The 19548-nt window shown below is 36.8% G+C and overlaps 1 protein-coding gene across 7 annotated transcripts in view; it reads left to right on the top strand.

Annotated features, from left to right (window-relative positions):
- RBM33 (RNA binding motif protein 33) overlaps positions 1–19548 on the top strand; it is a 100034-nt gene that overhangs the window by 40063 nt on the left and 40423 nt on the right. For all 7 annotated transcript variants that reach the window (XM_084511954.1, XM_084511956.1, XM_084511958.1 and 4 more), the window contains 3 exons: positions 2084–2142; positions 18192–18351; positions 19214–19545. In XM_084511954.1, the coding sequence (XP_084368080.1) occupies positions 2084–2142; positions 18192–18351; positions 19214–19545 (551 nt within the window). The remainder of the gene's footprint in view (positions 1–2083; positions 2143–18191; positions 18352–19213; positions 19546–19548) is intronic.

The raw sequence follows: 19548 nt of genomic DNA on the forward strand, positions 1-19548 counted from the left end.
TTTTCCCCTTGATGTTTACACCACAAATAACTATTTCAAGGATACTGTGGTGCTGCCAAAATTGACAGGAATTACTGATGAGCAGTTTGTGGCAGCTCAGTGGATTAGTGTGCCATACCTTTTTAAAAACTCGCATCCTGGGAAAAATTATAATTCTTCTAAATCATTAATGTGGGAATTGCTGCTCCATCTTTTCAGGTATAGCCTTGAAATTTACAGCTAAAATCAAATTAATCCTCTTAAAATAGCATTGAACAACATGTTATGTTTGAAATATACCTTTCAAACCTGTGGAAGATTTCATGTTGAAGTAACGAATGCTTATTTGAGAATTCTTTGCTGCTTCAGCAGGTGTCCAAGGACTGAAAGGGTGCTGAGTTTGAACTATCTTTCATGGGTATTAAATTAGTTTGTTTAAAAATATATAACTCTCTATATGCTCCTGCCACAGGCAGGATACTGAAATAGACACGACTGCGCTGTATGGATGAAGTTTCTCTGCATTTCCCACCTTATGTGATTTTTCTCAGACTTGGCTCTCTGACCTGAGCTATTTTAGTCCTTGGTCTGTCAAGAGCATGCTGTCAATTTTTTTAAGTGGTCATGGCTGTGCAATACTGACAGATGTTCATTAGAAACCACAATGAGACTGACTAATTTTCTCATGTAACCTGATCAGAAGTTTGCACACAGTCCTTCAGAGCTGAAAGATTGGTGCACGTAGTTTACCACTTCAGCCCATGAAGCAGTAAACTGCAGGTAATTAACAGTGGATAGAAGGCAGACATGAACATGAGCTAAAAATAGTTGCTAATGCATTAGCTCTTGTGCCTGTGTTACTGAAGAAAAAGGAATTTTTTTGAGGTATATTAGAAAATTGTGTTGTGAAATAGAGCTAGTTAAGGGAGAAGGGTACATCTCTTAACACCTTTCCTGCTCTCAAGTATCATGCAGTTGTCTACAAAGTCAGTGTTTAACCCTGTGTGGGAAACATTTTCCCTATTTTCAAATGCTAAGCACAGATTGAAGAAAAATAGCCTTAAAGTTTTTGATAAATGAACAAACTCATTTGGTGCTGTTTAATTGAAATGCTTTATTTAACTTCTGCAGACCTTTTGTCTAAAATGGACATATTTGTACTTCTAACCGTTCAGACAATCCAAAGATTAAAAATTAAAAAAAATTAAAAAAAAAAAAAAAAGAAAAAAAAACAAACAAGGAAAAATGGAAAATCTGTTACTAGACTTAGTGCTGGGGATTCTCATAAAGATTGAGTTCCCAGGGTGATCTGGCTGTAGTTAATTTGTGCATTATGCCATCATTTTAAGTGGTTGTTTTGGGACATTGCATTTCAAGAAAACAGACAGAAAAAAGTTACGTGAACATGTCATCCATGTTAGTCTCCGAACTCCTAATTTTGGAGAAGTTATTTTTCAGGAAGAGTGTTGTTATTTTTCATCTTTACGAAATAGAAGTCTACCTTCTGAGATCAGCAGTTGCGATTACACAAACTATGACTGCAGTTGCATGCAGCATTATAGTGACAAAGCCACATTAAGAGGATCTCGCTTGCTCTTAATTGCTGCTACCTGCCTCCTTTTACCCTTCCGTGAACAGTGATTTATGCCAGATAGCTTTTCTGATGCCAGTGTTTGCTATGGGAAGTAGGTGGTGAGACTGGGAGATACTTAGGAAACGAGGGGCACTAAGTTGAGAAGGTGAGTTAATTACGTGTCCTCCTGTTTGAAACATGAGATTATTGTTAAGAGTCCGTGTCAGCTTTGTCTGAGACATACCTTTGGCTGAATACATACTGTTTTTTTTTTTCCTTCCTGAAGCAAGAAGCAATCTCGTTCTGGAGAATGCAGAATCAAATTATGTAAATGAACTAGGAGAATCCTAATTGCCCTGTTGCATGTTGTGGGGGAGGGAATGGTTGCTTAAAGTTAATCGTAGGAGCTGTGACATGCGAGGGTAAATGTAGCGGATTTTAATCGTGGCTTCTTACTGCAACCACTTTTGGAAATAACAGCAACAACTGTTAGGTAAAACAAATGGTGTTAAAAGGTGCTTCTTGTTTCAGTGCCCTTGCTGCCAGTTCCAGCCCAGCCAAGACCTGCCGTAGGACCCCAGAGATTTCCTGTGAGTAGCAGCTGTTTCTTCTTCTTTGATATGGATAAGCATACATTTGCAAGGAAATATTAATACAGCAAATAAAGGCTGTTCTAGTGAAATATAATTTTAAGAATTTGTAAATATTGACAATACACTCTGCAGTTGAAAATGTTTGTTAAAAGCTTAAGGTCAATGGATTTTTGAGAGTAGAATTAATTCTGTTTAACTGTAAAATTGTTGAACCAATCTCTCCAGTGGGAGAGGCGTGAATGCATCTTGTCTTAAGGAATATGGGCTCCATTTTATTACTTGAGTCTTTCTGTATAAATAGAATCCTTACTTTATTTGATATAATAAAGGCTATTTGAAAAAAAATCCCTAAGCTTAAAAAGTAACATACATTTTCATGGTAAAAATCAGCAAAATTGTATTTTTATTGTTACTTCAGGCATTTAAATGCCTTCGTATTTTTATATCAAAAAATGAGAATGGCATTGTATGACCTTGTTTTTTTCAATGTTCCTAACTTGCAAAACAAACAGGACATCTAACTGCTTCACAAGAAAAAAACACTTTTTAATTCTAATAATTTAGAGAAGCACCTTTCTAGATATTTTTTTCAAACTTTCACAATTCTGTTGTCCTGAATTTTTAATTCAGGTGGTTTGCAGATCATCAAAATAAGCAAAAAATATATTTATTTGTGCAATATTATTTGAAGTATTTTCAAGTAACAATCTGCATATTATTTCCCAAATACATAAATGACAAAAATTATCCTCTGTTAATGCTTGCAGTGTTGAAGGGGGAAAGTAGGTGGTTGTGAACATCTGTGTGGTATCACACAGTAAATTATTTGCATAGAGGTCAGATGTGTTTGAAAAAAGCAGATTTTGGAAACCTGCTGTGACTTTTGATTGCCATGTGCATACCTGGCTGCTTTTGATGCAGAATATTTGTTCTAGATATCTAGCTAAGAAATTTATGTGCATGTTTGGTATAGTAGCTGAGTTCTTAAATCTCCACATTTCTTCTGTGAAGTATAAAAAGTTTAAACAATATAACTGCAGTTTCATAACTAAATTTGTCACGTAATTTGTGTCAATGTTTAAACAGGAAATATTTTTCTGTTTAAAATTATTGTGGGTTAAGGGAAAGAGTTCTTTTCAACGGCCTTTAGTATTAAGTAAAAACAGTGTTAACATTTTAAAAGTAACTATTTAAAAAGCACAGGTATCTCATGTATGGTTTCCTTTGACATGAACTTGCTTGTGCCAATAAACCCAATTTGGGATTGAAAAGAAATAGAAGGACACGGAATATCTGTAAAGGCATTGTAATTGACATCTTTGAAGTGTGTTTACATCAGTGTAGAAAAATTGGAAATTAATTTTTTTAAATTGACTGTGAAATTAGATTTTAATTCTGTTCACTTTTGTTTTTGCAAGTCAAGAAGTACTGCAAACCTGACTAATCTTGTATGCAACAGTTTTTTAAATGGAATAAAATGGATTGAACGTTTTCGTTAGGACTGCTCCTTTTGCCTGAAGGAAAATACAGAGTGCTTGCTGACTTTTTATGTAAGCAATGTACTAGCAAAGAGTCAGTGTCCTTTTTTTTATTTTTTTTTTCCATTAAGAGAAGGAAGGCTGTCTTAACTAAGAGGATGCAGTACTGTGATTTGGCTGCCCTGAGTGTTTTTTCCACTTCAGCTAGTAACCTGCTCTATGACCCTGAGAAAGGTGCTTAATCTTTCCATGACTCAATAATTTGTAAAATGGGTATAATGTGGTCTTCCCTCCATGAAGCACTTTATAAATTTTGCATAGGTTATCAGATATATTAGGATTAGGAATTAAGTGTCACTGTGTACATATCGCGTGTTTGTTTTATTAAATGTAGTATGTTAGCTCTTGAGCTGAAGACAAATTTACTTTCTGACTTGAACCTTCTATCCTGCGGAGCTACCTTTTCTTGCTTTGTTACATGTCAAATGCCTCTGTGCTGTTAGAATTCACTTGTTTATGTATAAATGTTGACTTATAGCAGTATAGCAATGGTTGGACAACTTTGCTGACGAGCCATTTGAAAAAGGTCAAAGAAGTATTCCTGATCATGGTACATTCTTCCTTTTTCTCATTATAAAAGGAATCCGTAGATATGTGAAAACTTGATTTCTGGTTTTAGGATCACCTGATCTTAGCATAGTAGTCAGTCTTCTGTTTGCTTTGTTTCTTAAAAAAAAAAAAATAAATAAATCTGAGGTTAATATATTTAGGTTGCTTTCCCCTGTGTCTTTGAACTGGATGGCTTATTTTGCTTGAATGTGGCAGAGGTGCACAAACATTAAAGGTAATGACATTCGAATTCCCTTGTGAGAACCCTATGTGTGGCTAGTGACCTAACTAAAGAAAAACCACTTCCGAGTTCCTGTCTCATCTAGCAGACTTCTCAGCACAGAGAGCCCCTGTGTGTTACAATTGTGAGAAGAGCTTCAATCAGAGCTAATCAATTGCAAGTCATAAATCCATTGGAAACCAGGTGTTATTAATTTAGGACTAATGAAGTGACTTGTAACCATGTAATGGTTAATTCTTACAACCTTTTGCAGAAGGATGTAATTGAAGAGTTGAACAAAGTTGTAATGAGCATGTTAGCATATTGGTTTCAGTTCTAAATTATAAGAAATAATGTGGTATTAAATCAGGGTAATGTTGATCAGAATCCAGTCTGCTTGGATTTGGGACTGATTAAATTCACTTAACAGCCCTGGATGTAAATTATAATGTTTCAGGGTAGGGCTTATTTCTGAATTATTTCCTACTTAAAACTTAACCCCTTAAGCGTTTAGAGAAGTACTAGAAAGGGTCTAGTAGAATTTATCCGTTTGCATTCCCTATTTGAAGTTATTTGAACATTTAGGGTAATTTTGAAGCAAACAAGGAAGTTGTCTATTTCTTACTCTGTAATTATTCGAGGTGACTTAGTGGGGATAATATTTGAGAGGTGTGGTCAGCTAATAAGGACTGAATTAATGGTGAATCTGAGGGTTGTTAGTAGTTGAGAAACATGGTAAAGTGGTGCTAACTGGAAGTTAAAGCCTCAAGTTGTGTAAAGCATCATTTAAGTATTCTTCAGGTGGTTGCATTTAAAAATAATTCAGTTTTCAACTGTAGTTGGTGCTAGTGTTTTTCCAGGTACTGGAATTAACCTGGAACTGTGCACGTGCCAACTGAATGTGTTTTCCTAAACTGTTTAAAGAGGAGATTTGGCTAACATCCTCAGGTCCTTCTGGAGGTCTAGCTTTATGTATCACCTGCCTTCCAGGTAAAGCCTTTCTCTGAGTTACTGTCCCAGTGTTTCACAAACAAGATTTTGGGGGGATGACTGATCTGTTTGAAGGAAAGTGATTGGAGATTTATTTACAGGCTAGTTGCATGGATCTTCTGAATTTTTACAAGAGGAACTGTTGTGATTATCTAGGCTAATGTCTCCTATAAAAAATAAAAAGGAAACAGAAGAGGTGCTTCTAAACACTATATTTAGGTTGCTACTATCTTACTACTGTAGGGGCCAGACCTTTAATGTGAAACATTTGCTTTCAAATGGCAATTTTCATGAGCTAAGGTTGATGGTCCAAATCCTTTCATTCCTTATGTGGTTTCACCAGCACATTCTGTGTTTGAAATATTTCAGCATTTGCCTGAAGGAAAGGTGAAGACCTTTTACTTTAAACATTACTTAATTTCATTTAACATCAAGGCAGTTTCCACATGTGGCACATTTGTTTGGGATTTTTTAAGGACATATGAAAGTGGAGCAAGTGTTGTCATGTCCGTTTTGAGAGAGTGCCCCAGCATTTTCATTGTCAAAACTCTTCAGACAGAAATTGTGAGGGGATCCCTGGCATATGCCAGCCCGAGTCTGGAACAAGATGTTTTGTGTGAAGAGGGAGTTGCAGAAAACTTTCCTTACACTGCCTGAGGCAGAAGAGAGGAATAGCTTCCTCTGACTTGGGGCCATCCGTTCCCCTTATATCTCTGTTTGGGTTTGTCCTCTGAAAATGCTGCATAGAGAGCGGAGGCTGGCAGTGTATCTCGATTCCTTTTGCCAGGAATTTCAGGGAAGTTGGATGAAAATCTGTTCATTTGTTATCCTTAACTTAACACCCTTGGTGTCCCACAGACAAATTTTCTTAATTTTGCTCCACTTGAGTTTCAGAGCTGAAACTAAGAATAGTCTGATGTGGTATGAAGCAAAAATGGCAGCAGCGCTGGTGTCTGCCTGACCAACCAGGAAGGCTTTGAGATGCACAAAGCTTTCCTCCTTTGATAGGACACCTGGTAGTGCACTGGGTGCCTTTCAAGTAACTGTTGAATTCAAATCTAAAAAAGTTGAATTGCATGACGTATAAATTGTTTTATTCAGTATAAAAATAAGACCTTAGTCGAACAACTTGTCCTCAGGCAACTGAGAATATTCTTTTGAATATTTTGCATCGTGTCTCTTCAATTCTCAGGGGTGTTTTTTTACACAATTTGTCTTTGGAACTTACCTTAAAATTTCTTTTCAAAATGGTCCTTATCCCAACAGAATACTTGAAGATTTTTTTTCTTAAACTGCAAAAACCTTACTGAGCTTTCTTTAGTCTCATGCAACATGCTTCAACTTCATCTCCAGGATATCAGCTGTTGTTGTAAATGGATGCTGTGAGGGGGAGCTGATGAGTTTTGATTCTGGTTTTCTACCATTTCTGAAATACCTAGTTAGACAAACTTTGAGCTTTGAAGTATTGTTTGAAATTCAGACACTTCAAAATCACTGCTTTATGTTTTAAACTGCGTGAGGTTTTTGAATAAGTGCTCAATTATTGCTCAGATCATAGGTCGCTGTCCTTCATATTTGCCACTGGCTTGAAACATTTCCTTTAGATAAAAAAAGAGTATTAATGCTGTATTAAATTATTAAAGGTGTATTAAAATATGATTTGCCTTTTTTTTTTTTTTTTTTTTTTCCCCCTGAAGTGGTCCTTGGGCTGACTTGAATCAGCCTGTAGCACTGTTCTAGCAAACTTGGGTAAGTTTAATGGATTTTAGGATGTACTTGGGCCTGGGGGTGTGTCTTTACATAAATGCCTCTTGCAGTCTGTGAAAGCAGAAATTTGCAGTGCTTTTGTAAATAAAGCTCATTGCAGTAGTGCTTCGTGATCGTTGTGGAAAATGTAAATAAGGGGTTATTTTTTTCCAAAATTTCTAATTCCATTAGGAATTGCTGTGAATAAGTAAGGGTTTCTGAAACCCTTCCTAAGGTCTTGGCTCCTATTTTCCAGTGCCTACAGTATGGATGATTTTAAACAGTTCTGCATCTGAGAATATTCAGTCCTTTTAAAGTGATACTTAGCAAAAAATGATAGATAGTAACTAGTACATGTTTGCAGCAGTGTTCATGTAGGAGACAAACTGTTAATGGAAATAGAAAGTCACTTGTGAAAATGATTCTCCTACTTCCTCACAATTACTCTGCTTTAGCTATGGCTTTACTATAATGAGTAACAGTAAATGAAATTTTCACTCTATTACTGTGTCGCGGTAGCAGATCACAGGTAGTGTAGAAAGCATTTTGTTTTCATTTAACAGGATACATGGTATCAGGTGGTGTTGATTGACATTTCTTGGATAGTGCTTTATACAGCATTTCATGCAAATCATGTTTGAATGAGACTGCTGCATCAAATTACATTTCTTTCAGATTATAGCCCTTGCAGATGTGAGACGGAGCTTGTTCTGCAGCTAGCAAAAAGCTTTCGTTTAGAACACTTACTGTTTTCACAACTTGACTGCAAAGCCCTGTAATTACAGCACTTAAGATAGTGAAGGAATGATGGGCACTTTCTCTTATCAGATCTATAAGTAGTTGCAAGCAGATGCAGCGTGAGATCCCTCCAGCTGTCAAATATTGTCAGGCTGGCATAGAGGGAGTGCAGTTTAAAATGCAGGTGACATAATACCCAACATCCTCCATTTGCTAGTGGGCTTCTGATTAATCACGATTACCATACATTATCATACCATCAAATTTAATCATATCAATGAATTCCCATTTGCAGGAGGAGCAGCAGCAGCAAAACATGATGGTAACAGCTATTAAATAAGAGAGAAATAGATGGTTTCTAAATGTAGTAACCCTTTAACTTGTCCTTCTAGCTCCAGTGTGCACATGCTCTGTAGAAATTAAAATCAAACAGAAAACTTGTGCACTTATATTCCATAGTTTTTGCCATTTAACTTTAAGTAATTGTTATTTAAGACTGCTAAGAAAAAAAAAAACAGAGTTGAAGAATTTTTTTTTTTTGTCTTGTTGACACTAAAAGTTTCTACAGTTCAGTCTCTGGTTTAGTACCTGCTAAGCATAGAGTCACAGAACGGTGAGAGGTTGGAAGGCACCGCTGGAGGTTGTCTTTCAACCCCTCTGCTCAAGCAGGACCACCTTGAGCTGCGTGTGCAGGAGCATGTGCAGATGGCTTTTGAAGATCTCCGAGGAGGAGACTCCACAACCTCTCTAAGCAGCTTGTGCCAGTGCTCCATCACCTGCACAGTTGCAAAGTTTAGGTCTGGGTGTATTTTTGTATGTGTATATTTTATATGCATGCACACATGCACCTATACACATGTAAACACGTGTATTTATACACATAAAAATACTGTATTTACATATTTCTATGTGTAATAATATTTATATCTATTATATATTACATGTAATGATGTATATGTATATATAAATGATTAGATATAAAATAGATTGATTCAGATATATTTGTATGAATGAAGTTTGAACTTTTTAAGCTGTATGAGCAAACGATAAATTTTTATTAAGCACACGCAAACATGTATTAAGTGTATGGCTCTATGGCCATTAATTAGGCAGTTAGAGATATTTTGCTGATGTCAAGACTCCTCTTACAAAGAAATTCAATTACAGTGTACAATTGACTTCTTACTACAATGCAGTAAGACTAATCTAGTGCTTAAATGCTGAATGCAGAGCTAAAATATACTTGTTATAACCCAGGCTTTGATGCTAGTATAGTTCTCAAGCTGTTTTCACTGAGCTGTGAAACATACTTCTGAAAAACAGTATATTTGTCATCACAGTAGGAAAAAAAGATCTTATCAATAAATGGGTATTTATTCACCTTCTGTACCTTGAGTTCTTGCTGTTTAGTATGTGAAATAAAAAAAAACACGCTTCATTGTAAGCTTCATTGTAAAATACTAAATTGTACTACTGATTACGGTAAACTGAATTAGAGTAATATTAAGTGTTGAATATGGAATACACCAAATGACAAATATATTCAGGCCTTCAGGCATGCGAGTAGAACCTGCAAGCACATTGGTAGCCCTGGGTGTGTAAAGTTCTTGCATCAAAGTGTTTGCAAAGTCAGAAGTACAGAACACCTCCAAAATGAAATTTCTGTACAGAATTATAAGTAAGGAGTCTTGTAATTTAACTACTAAATAGATCTGAAATGTCACAGATCAAAGTTCAGTTTAGCAGCAATTTTAATATTTGTCTTCTGTAAAGCTGTCTTTTCGTTCTCTTTTATTTTTTTTTGTTGCCATCTGAGCATTTTTAGTTGAAGGGAGAAGCATCGTCCTCAAGTCACATCTTTGAGGTTCTCACATTGTTTTGAAATTAACTGTAAGTTCACTGTCAAACTTGGAGTGTAATGTAGAAATCCTGAATTTGATATTCTATTTGATACTCATCTGAGTTTTGCTTCTAATCGCAGGTGACATGCGGGTCACCAGAGTGTGCTAGGTCAATAAACATTCTAATAATATTTCCATATAATGGTCTCTAGCCTCAGGATAAGGTGAGACTATTTTATAATATATTTTATAGGTGTTTTATGTTAATAGTTGTGAAAGCAGAAGAGATACAAAACGCGCCATGCTTTTGGGTCCCTAGTAATATACCTATTCCTAGTAAACTATTAGCTTTGAACGCAAAAACATGCAGGATGATTTTTAGTGTCTTGAAGTTAAAAGTAAAATTTTCTTCTATAACGTGATCCTTCTGGGTAGCATCAGTCAGTTAGCTCAAGTAACAAGGGATTCATCTGTCTCCCTCCTTGCACCTTTCTCGTACTAGTTTTCTGTGATGGATGAATTCCATTTTGGGACCTTAAACAGTGACGTTGAGCATTAGTTATTTTTTATACAAATTTCGTATGTACACGATCTGCTCAGATCACAGGACTTGTGCTTAAATATCCCAGTGTGGTTTACCTCCTGGAGCTGTGCAGTGTCAAAGAGAAGCTTGTCCAAGTTACCTGGTACATTTCAATATTACAAATTATTTTTGGCTTAGTTTAGGGAAATACCAACCTGTTCTTTTTCAAATTGAATCTGCCTTAATGCTAGGATCTACATACATGAACTAGCAGTTTCTATCTACTTGCATTTTCCCCTTAGAAAATGTATTCCAGAAATGTTGAAGACACGTGTAGGGGTAGAATACATTCACTCTCTCAAGTTTCATGATCTCTCTGAACTTTAATTTTTGTCTCTCTTGACTGAAATGTATTAAAGGCATAAACTTTTACATAGGGCCTTTTTATAACATTGAATCCATAGGGAATATTTTGGTACCTGTTAAGTTTTAGCTGACCTTGATGGAATTATGCTTGTCAAGGGACATCGCAGGGAGCCTACAGGTTCATTTAGACTGCATTTGAGAAAATACCAAGTATGTTTTATTCTGAAATTTCAGAGAATCATTTGCTTTCTGTATGCTGTGCACAATAAATAAGAACACTGTGAAACTGGCTTGTTTTGTGAGATACATACGTTTCTACTTGAAAAATTTTAAACCATATTTAATTTATATGAAAAAGGGCTTCTTGCACAAAAGGATGAAAAGTCACTTCCTTGCACTGGAAGGTTGGCATTTTAGGAAAGCTTTTCAAAAAGTCTAGTAGCTACTGAAATAAGAGGATTAACATCTTGTGACAGATGGCTATAGTTTTAATTGTCATAGGTTACAGTGGTCATTATTCTTTGCATTTAAACCATATAAGAAGAATTAACTGAGTGGCCCTGCTTAACTGTCAATGGGGTTCTCCTAGCTCTTTGCATTTTAAGTGAGATTAATAAATGAAAACATGTTGTGGAGGCAGGGTGTAATTTATTGAAAGATTCATGAAGTTTCAATGACATTGTTAAGGTATTTAATTAGTCTCATGGAAAAAAAAAGTGGAGTGACCCTTTTAGAGAAGCTGATAAGTCATATAATAGCTGTTAGATCCTCTTTATTCCTTGCTTTATAAGATTAACTGTGTGCTAAGCAATTTATGCTAAGTTTTCCCTTTTATTGGTAACCAAAGTTATCTATGCTTCATGAATAGATTATTGGAGATAACATCATGTAATTAACAAGAGATGCAGAAAAGTAAAAGTACAATTTGTGTAAGAATTGTATGAGAGAATGTTAATTTCTTAACTAGGAAGGATATTTAAAGGGATAAAAGGAAGGCAAAATAGTGCAGTTCTTTGAAAGGATTAAAGTAACCTTATCTCGTGTTCTTTCAGAAGGTAGGATTGCCTGAGTGTGTGAAAGTCGTGTTCAATGAGCTATTCACAACTCTAATGAATTGTAGACACAAGTTTGCAATGCATTTTTTTTGCAAAAGTGATTGATAACATGTAAGTTAATTGAATAATGGAAGTTAGCAAAAGGGGAAATTGTATAAGCTGCATACACGTGGAATTGTATAAAAATGTCAGTCCGTGGTGCTGTAAATTATAGCATGTGGGGGAGAAAGTGTGGATTGACTTTTTTTTTGTCGGGGTAAACTTGTTAAAAATGAATATTTAAGACAGTAAAATATCTTGTCAGTAGCACTTCAGTGTGTGTTTATCTTCTCCTTTGAAGTATTTGTAGGATGCCTGTGGTTGTAGTCTCTTCGGAAATCCACCCAGAACCCCCCTTCCAGTGTAATTTCTGTCTAGACCTAAGTGTATTCAGAAAGATGATAAATCAAAATTTTCAAAGTAAAATCACACTAGGATAAACTAAATGCTAGAAATCAACACTTGCATTCCTTAAAAATACAGAAAAAATACAGCACATCTTTGGTAGTTTGAGTAAAGTCTTGACCTTGCTATCGTTGTTTGGGGCTTGACATATGTTTTAGTTTGCACGCAAGATAAGAAAGAATGGCCCAGGCTAAGTTTTCACAGCCTGCAGATTCCTACTGAGAGGCTCGAAGGCCTTCCTGCACTAGATGTGAGCCCTCAAGTTTTCAAAAATAACAATTGCTCTCTCAGCTCTTTGAAATTCTCATTAATGCCAGGGCTGCAGCTCATGGTTTAGAAGGAACTGCACAGCGCTGAGTATTGGGAGCAGTTTTGTAAGGGGTAAGTGTAGGTCGGTTTATGGCTTCCAGGCCATACATAGTGTGATGTGATGGGTAAGTCTGCTCTAGGTCAGGTGCTTTTTTCTGATTCTGACCTCTTTTTGCAACTAGTTTTAAATATAGCTAAAAGATCCATCTTAGGAGTCTTTCCTTGCAGCTTGGTGCACTTTATCAAATTGATTATTTAGTAAATGACACTATCATTGATTTAGCATCATTATTATCGATAATTTAATCTGATAGTGATGAAGAATAGAGTAGACTCTTCCAGAAAGTTGCATTATGTGCTCTTCTGGGTCTTTCTCATACACTTTCTCATACAGACACTTGGTAACTCAATCTTCCAAACTACTGTCTGTATGAATCTGAGCCAGCTTTGTGGGTTCTTGCTGGAAAGGCACATAAATAATTTTATCCCTTCCCCCCCAGCAGCACAGTTGGCCCCAATCTGGGACTAAAAGTTAGAAACTTAAAGCCTTGGTTGACTATGAATGTTTAGTTCTCCTTTTTGTTCACTTGAAACTCATTAATTTGAAAATAGGTGTTTTGGAGAGCGTGAGATTTATTAAGTAGAGAAGTTTCCTGAAAGGTTTAATAATGATGAAGGAATAGTTAAAATCCCTTTCTGTAGGGAGTCTCGGTTGATGTGTGAACTGAATAGTTGCTCGTAATTCGAAACTGTCCGGTTAGCAAAACCATGAAAAATGGAAGTAACTACTGTGCATATAAAGATTTATTATGCATCTACATTACAGTATGCTTATTTTTATCAAAATAGACCATTATGAAAACTGGCTTTTGCACCTGCTCTTCATTAATTTTTGAAGTTAAATAGCTCTGCGTGGTCTTTCCTACTAAATACCAGAAGGCACCTGGCAGTTATCAGTAGCAAATACTTGCTGAATGTAGAGTTTAGCAATAATGATAAAATAATCCACTCCTGGAATTAGTTTGACTGCAGTTAAGAAGGGGGAGAGGAAGGAATTAAACCTTAAGTAATAAAAAACTGTTATATTGCTTTGTACTATTTTTAGGACAATTAGCATTTGGCATAAGAAAAAGTCAAAGCTGTGGTATTAGTGTGTTCCTGGGGATGGGGTGGGTGTATTTCAGAATCATAGATGAGTATCTCATAACTCAGAAAAACATCCACCGTATTGTGCATGTTTTATTAAAAAGCAAGTTCATTTGTGCCTAGAAGTAATAACTCTGGTTGAAACTTAGTTTCACGTATACTATGTTAAATTAATCATTTTAATTATTAAATCATTAATAAAATAATCAAATTTATGTTGGAGTTTTCCGAAAGCTTTTTCAGAAGGAAAGTTTCAGCAATGTAAAAGCTGAATATGCAAGTTTCTTCCCTTCCATATTACAGTAATTTATGGGTAGGGTTTTATTTCACTTTTGGGGGGAGCAGAAGCAAAGCTGGTTTGGAAAAAAATTAGAGGTCAGTCTTTCTTTTGCTGATCTGAGAAGGAAGAGAATCAAACTTATTTGTTTTTTTAGAAGCAAATATTGGTAATTCATTTTTCTGCAAATAGCAAATGACTTTGCAATTAACTTTGCATGATTGGCCTTTGGTTATCAGCCAAGAAATGTGATTAGTCATAATTTTTTACTGGCTCTTCAAAATGCCATATACATAAGTTAAGATCTGTTAGTGATCAAATAAGTGGATATTTGTTAATGACACTCAGTTGTCTGTGCAGTTTGTTGCTTTACTGTGGTGTGTGTTATATCAGCCATACTTCTGTAACTTTCCCACTTTCAAAACTTCCAGATTTAATAAAAAGCAAAACCCCACAACCCTCAGTTCCATTGTGCATGGGATAAGTGCTCAGGCAGGGAAGGGTCTCATTGTTTTAGTAACCGTGTATGCGACAATTCAGCACTAATGAATTCTGTCAGAAACAACCCTATTCACTAAAGAATATGAAAAGGCTCCTCATGTTGTTTTAAATGTAAAAAGGCAGAGTTGGATTTAGGATTCAGAAATGTTTCTTGTCTTTAAAAAACTTAATAGCTTCAAAGTTTAACTAGAATCTTTAAAAAAAAAAAAAAAAAAAAAAAAAGTAAAAGGTGGGGGGAGCAATTTTTTTTTTACCCATGAGGGATGAAAAAGAGCCTTTTAGGAAGAGGTGAAATTATTTCCTTCTTGCTCTCATTTTGTTGGACTGTTTATTTTGACCCAAACTTGTGCTGTAGGATATCCTTTCTGAAATACACTATTAACAAAACTAGAGCAGAATTGAGCCTCAGTGCACCTTAGTGGAAAGTTTTTTTCTATAACTGGGTAAAGGCTTAAAATTGGTGAAACTATTTGGAGGAGAGTATTTGATTCTAAAATGAAGATGGACAGATCTTTGGAACTGAAGGGAGCTTGATATCAGTATTGTGTATATTTATAGCAGTAAAATACCTTGCTGATTGTTTTTTGTTTGTTTTTGAAAGTGGGACTTAAAGTAACTTGGCTCAGTTCTGGAACTTACCAAAGCTTATTTCATAAAGGTTTAAAGTTTCCCTATGATGGCAAGTAGAAATCTGCTCTCAATGTGTGTGTGGTCTCAAACCAGATTTCTGTGATTTGAGCCAATATATTCTGCTGGTTGCCTGCCTCAATTTAAATCATTTTGGTTGAAAAACTCTGAATACAGAATTCAGAGATTAAGGCACTGAAGAACATCATTTTGCCCGAGTGAGCTATTCAGAAATTCACATTTTATTGTTGCTCATTTTTTCAAGAAAAAAAAAAAAGTTTGGCTGAATGGGGGATGTTTCATTGCATTAAGATTTGTGTGAGATTCAGCAGGACTTCCCGTGCGTTTGCAATTCAGGGCTGCTTTGGGATGTAGTAGATCCAGGTGTAATAATGAGGGTGTGGGGTGGCAGGACAGGGAAAGCTCTTTATTTAAATACAGGTATAGAAACACATGCACACCTCATGCTTCTCCTTCAGGAGAAAAAACAAGACTGAGAAATGAATTAATATTGAGGAAAATGCTTGAGATTTGGTTGCAGATTCCAGGAGTAGGAGTGGAGACACCTGCTTGTTCCGTAACCTGTGTCTATCTAGAGCTTGGGAGTGAGGGGGAGAGACTGAAAAGGCTCTGTGACCTTCACTAGGGCAGAATATGTTGAGTTTGGAAGAAGGAAGTACAGATTATCATCACTGTGACACCATTTGGTGCTTGGAAACAAGCCCAGCCACGTTATTACTGCTGCCAGTTCTTCAGCTCAGGCGGCAAATATGTGGTACTCACCATTTCTCTACCTATGTGTCACTGTTTCCACGTCATGTTTTTCGGTGGCCACTTTAGAAATAAGTAAGTTTTTTGTAGGCATATCTTGAGAACTAGGAGAACTTTAGAATTTCAAAGTTAAATCCTCAAAAAAATAAAAAAAAAAAAAAAAAAAAAGCAGGTTACCTGCCTGGGCTTCCTCCTCTCCCCAGGTGACATATGCTCATGTGAGGATGTGCTGTGAGTAAGATGTAAGATAACCACCTTGTGTGAAAACTGCCCTGATGAACTGGTTTATCCCTTGCCTTCATTGGCAGTGACCTCATGCATTATCCAATGACAAACTAAATGTGACTGCCTAAATAATGAAGTAGCTAAACGTGGGGTGGTTTGCTGGGTGCGTCCCTTGAGGCTGCGTGGCTTGCGGAAGCCCTGTGTGTTCCTTAGGGTGACCGATGGCTGTGAGAGCTGCTCTTTAATACGCTTTTATCCCCCAGGATGAAGGGATGCTTTTAACCTTAGTTTGAAAGTACCTCTGGCAGCTTCTATGCGTGGTGATGGTACAGGTGCATTTGGGGAATGAAGGGTCAGGATCCTCAAGGTTTGTGTTCAGTTCTGCTTTGGCAGGCAGCCAGCGCTGTCCTGTTCCACACCGGGGAAGGGCAACGCGGTTGAACCGCCTGGTTCAGCTAAACCTGAATGGATTTTGATGGGACGAATCAATGTCATTTTCTCCACCCTGAATACCTCCCTATTCCTCTAAGTGCCACTGGTTGCAGACAGCATTGAAATTCAAAGGTCTTGGTGTCTTCTGAGGTGGCAAGAATATTTTGTGTTGGTAACTGTTAGCTTAGAGAAGTATAGCAGCTCCTCCTGTAAATAGTATGTACATTATGTAGACTGTCATGCTTGAGTGTAAAATGATGTCTTTTCTCTAAATGAAATACCCACAGGAGACTGGCTGACTAGGAAGGAGCACTGGCAACAGGATAGAGAACCTTTAATCTCTGATGATAAAGTATTTGCAGTTGATGGCTATATAATGACATGAAATACATAGTCACAGTCTCGCTTCCAAATAAGAGCTCTTAGTTTCTCAGCCCATTTAGGTGTTTCCGAGAAGGCCACAGATTTAGTAATGGCTTTGAACCTCAGTGATTTGCTCTCATCTACCTTTTTGGTTCTTGCAAATCCCATCTGTAGCTTGCTAGTAGAAGGGTGTGAAGCAGCTTTGTCTTGTGCTGCTTTGATAGTGAGCAGACTTCAGTTGCAGAGCAAATACCTGTTTTTGCTGTGTGAGATTTTTTTTTAATGAAAAAACTATGATTTTTTTTTCAATACACATAGGATAGGGTGAGACTGCGTATGTTGTTGGTTAGGGCAGCCCCATAGATAAATGATAATCCTTTGCTGATGGCCATAATTCAGTTTAGCAGGGAGTGTGTATGTTCTGAAATCTGTTTTGAAAAACTTGTCTTCAGCAATGGCAAGCTTTAAGCTTTTAGGTGAACACCAGATGTAGATGAAAAAGATGCCACCACTAATTTCAGAATTTCTCTGAAGTGGAAAACAAGAATGTTCCTAGTTTATTTTCATTACTTATTTGATCTACTCATATATAATAAGGAAATGTTTGTGAATATAGTAATTTATTTTAGGTATAGCTTCTCTCGGTTAGTTATCAGAGGTTGCCAACATACTTTGTCAACTTCTGATATAAAAGAAATGGTAATAATGTGAATTACTGACTTAAGTGTGTCTTCTGCAAAATTCTGCTTTTGTATTGATGTTCCACTTTCTGCAACATGAAAGGGCTCAGTTTACATTTTAAAAACTTAATGGAGGAAATATAACTTTGTAGTCTGCCTTACAATGCTTCAGATGCTTGCATTCTGAATAGACAGAAATATTACCTTTTTATTTTTTGAAAGATGGTTTATTTAATTTTCAAATGCCACAAATTGTCGCATAGTCGTGTCCTGTCCCCCATCCCTCCCCCAAGCAGAGCTGCTTCTCTTCAGTGTGCTACGTTGTACTGAGTTGATGGCACAGAATAGCATGGTTTAAGAAGATAAATGTCAGGAATATCTTCTAAAGTAGACATTCAGATTTTGGGGGGATTAATGGGAAAGAAGGTCAATAATTGCATGGATTTCAATAAGCTTTGAGAATAAATGGCATTCCTGTAGTGCTAGTGATTATTAAAACATTGTGAATTCATTTCAAAATGCTGTGCTCAGGTTTAATATCTCTTCCATTGTAAAAGGATGACTCAGTAAGAGCTGCCAATTTGTAGAGATTATAGGAGGTAACTCCATAAATCAATTACATTTTTAAGAGAAAAAAAAGTTATAGCAGACAATAGATAATTTTCTGGCTGGTAGTCTTAATCTTAGTTTTGTCTTATTAAATAGGTTCCTCCAGACTTTCAGCAGCATGCGCCTGGACCCGTTCCTACCAACTTCTCACAGGCCCCAAGGCTGCCAATCCAGGACCAGTGGAGGGGGCCACCACCACCGCCACCACCACTCCCTCCTCCACCTCCTCAGGAGAGAGATCCCTTTTTTATAGGAGGTAAGCATTTTCATTTCAATTAATGTACAAGATGTACATTTTGTAAAATCAGTATGCAGTTTAAGTATGTATCTTGTAACATGAAATGTTGAGAAGAACCTGAAGACCAGAAGATTGATGTAACCTGATGAGTTACAGTGCCAGAAATTGCAGTGGTCTGGTATCTTTTCTCCTGTTCTGATGTAGTCTTCTGTCTACACATTTAGCTACCATAAATCTGTGAATTTATACAAATGCAAAATAAAATCAGTATGCAAATAATTGTAAGTAAAAGTAAATGCAATAAAATTGTTGTACCTTGTTACATTTTACATAATGCACTCTCCGTACATTTTGGTTTCCATTATTAACACTATAAACTGTCTGGACTATGTGTGTTCTATAAGAAATCTGTTAACGTTAGCTGAACTGCTGCAGCATAGCAAACAAAATAGTTTGTGTGTATATATAGATATGTTTATACCAAATGTATGAAATACATATATCATGTATATGTATATGTAAAGTTGCTGAGTATCTGGTTAGCAAACGGTATCAGAGTTTTGTGAGTTGTTGTGTACTTCAAGCACTAATCCCTGTTATCCTTCGCTGATTTCAGTAGAGTAGAATTTCTGAAAGCTATTCCTAATTCTAGGTAATGGTCAGTTCTGGTGGTCTTTCAAGCGTCAATTCCTTTTAAACACAGGTGGCACAAGCGAGGGAAATGGATGTTGAGGATAGCTCTTAATCTTAAAACACCTCATATTTTTGCTTTCTACAAATTTCAAGTTACTTTTTTCTAAGTCAAAACAACTTTGTGTTTGAAAAGCATGTTTGTTTCCCAGGGAGTCTGTCATTTAATGACTTTTTCTGATTCCTGCAGATCCAAGATTTCCAAGCCATCACTTGTTTGAGCAGCGGAGCCCCCCTCCGCCGCCACCTCCCCCGCTTCTGAACAGCGCGCATCCTGTCCCTACGCAAAGCCCCATGCCGTTCAGTCAGCCCGGGCCAGCCTTCAGCCAGCAGGGGCAACAGCCGGTATTTCCCAGAGAGAGGCCGGTGAGGCCAAACATACAGCCTCAAGGCCCGGTGGGAATTCTCCATTTCAACCAGCCGGGTGCAGCAAATCCACGGCCCTTCATTCCTCCGAGACAGCAATTCCTACAAGCCCCTGGACAGCCCTTCCTCGCCGCACATACGCAGCCTAACATGCAGGTA

This window comes from Aythya ferina (genome assembly GCF_964211825.1).
Source record: "Aythya ferina genome assembly, chromosome: 2".
Classification (NCBI taxonomy): Eukaryota; Metazoa; Chordata; class Aves; order Anseriformes; family Anatidae; genus Aythya; species Aythya ferina.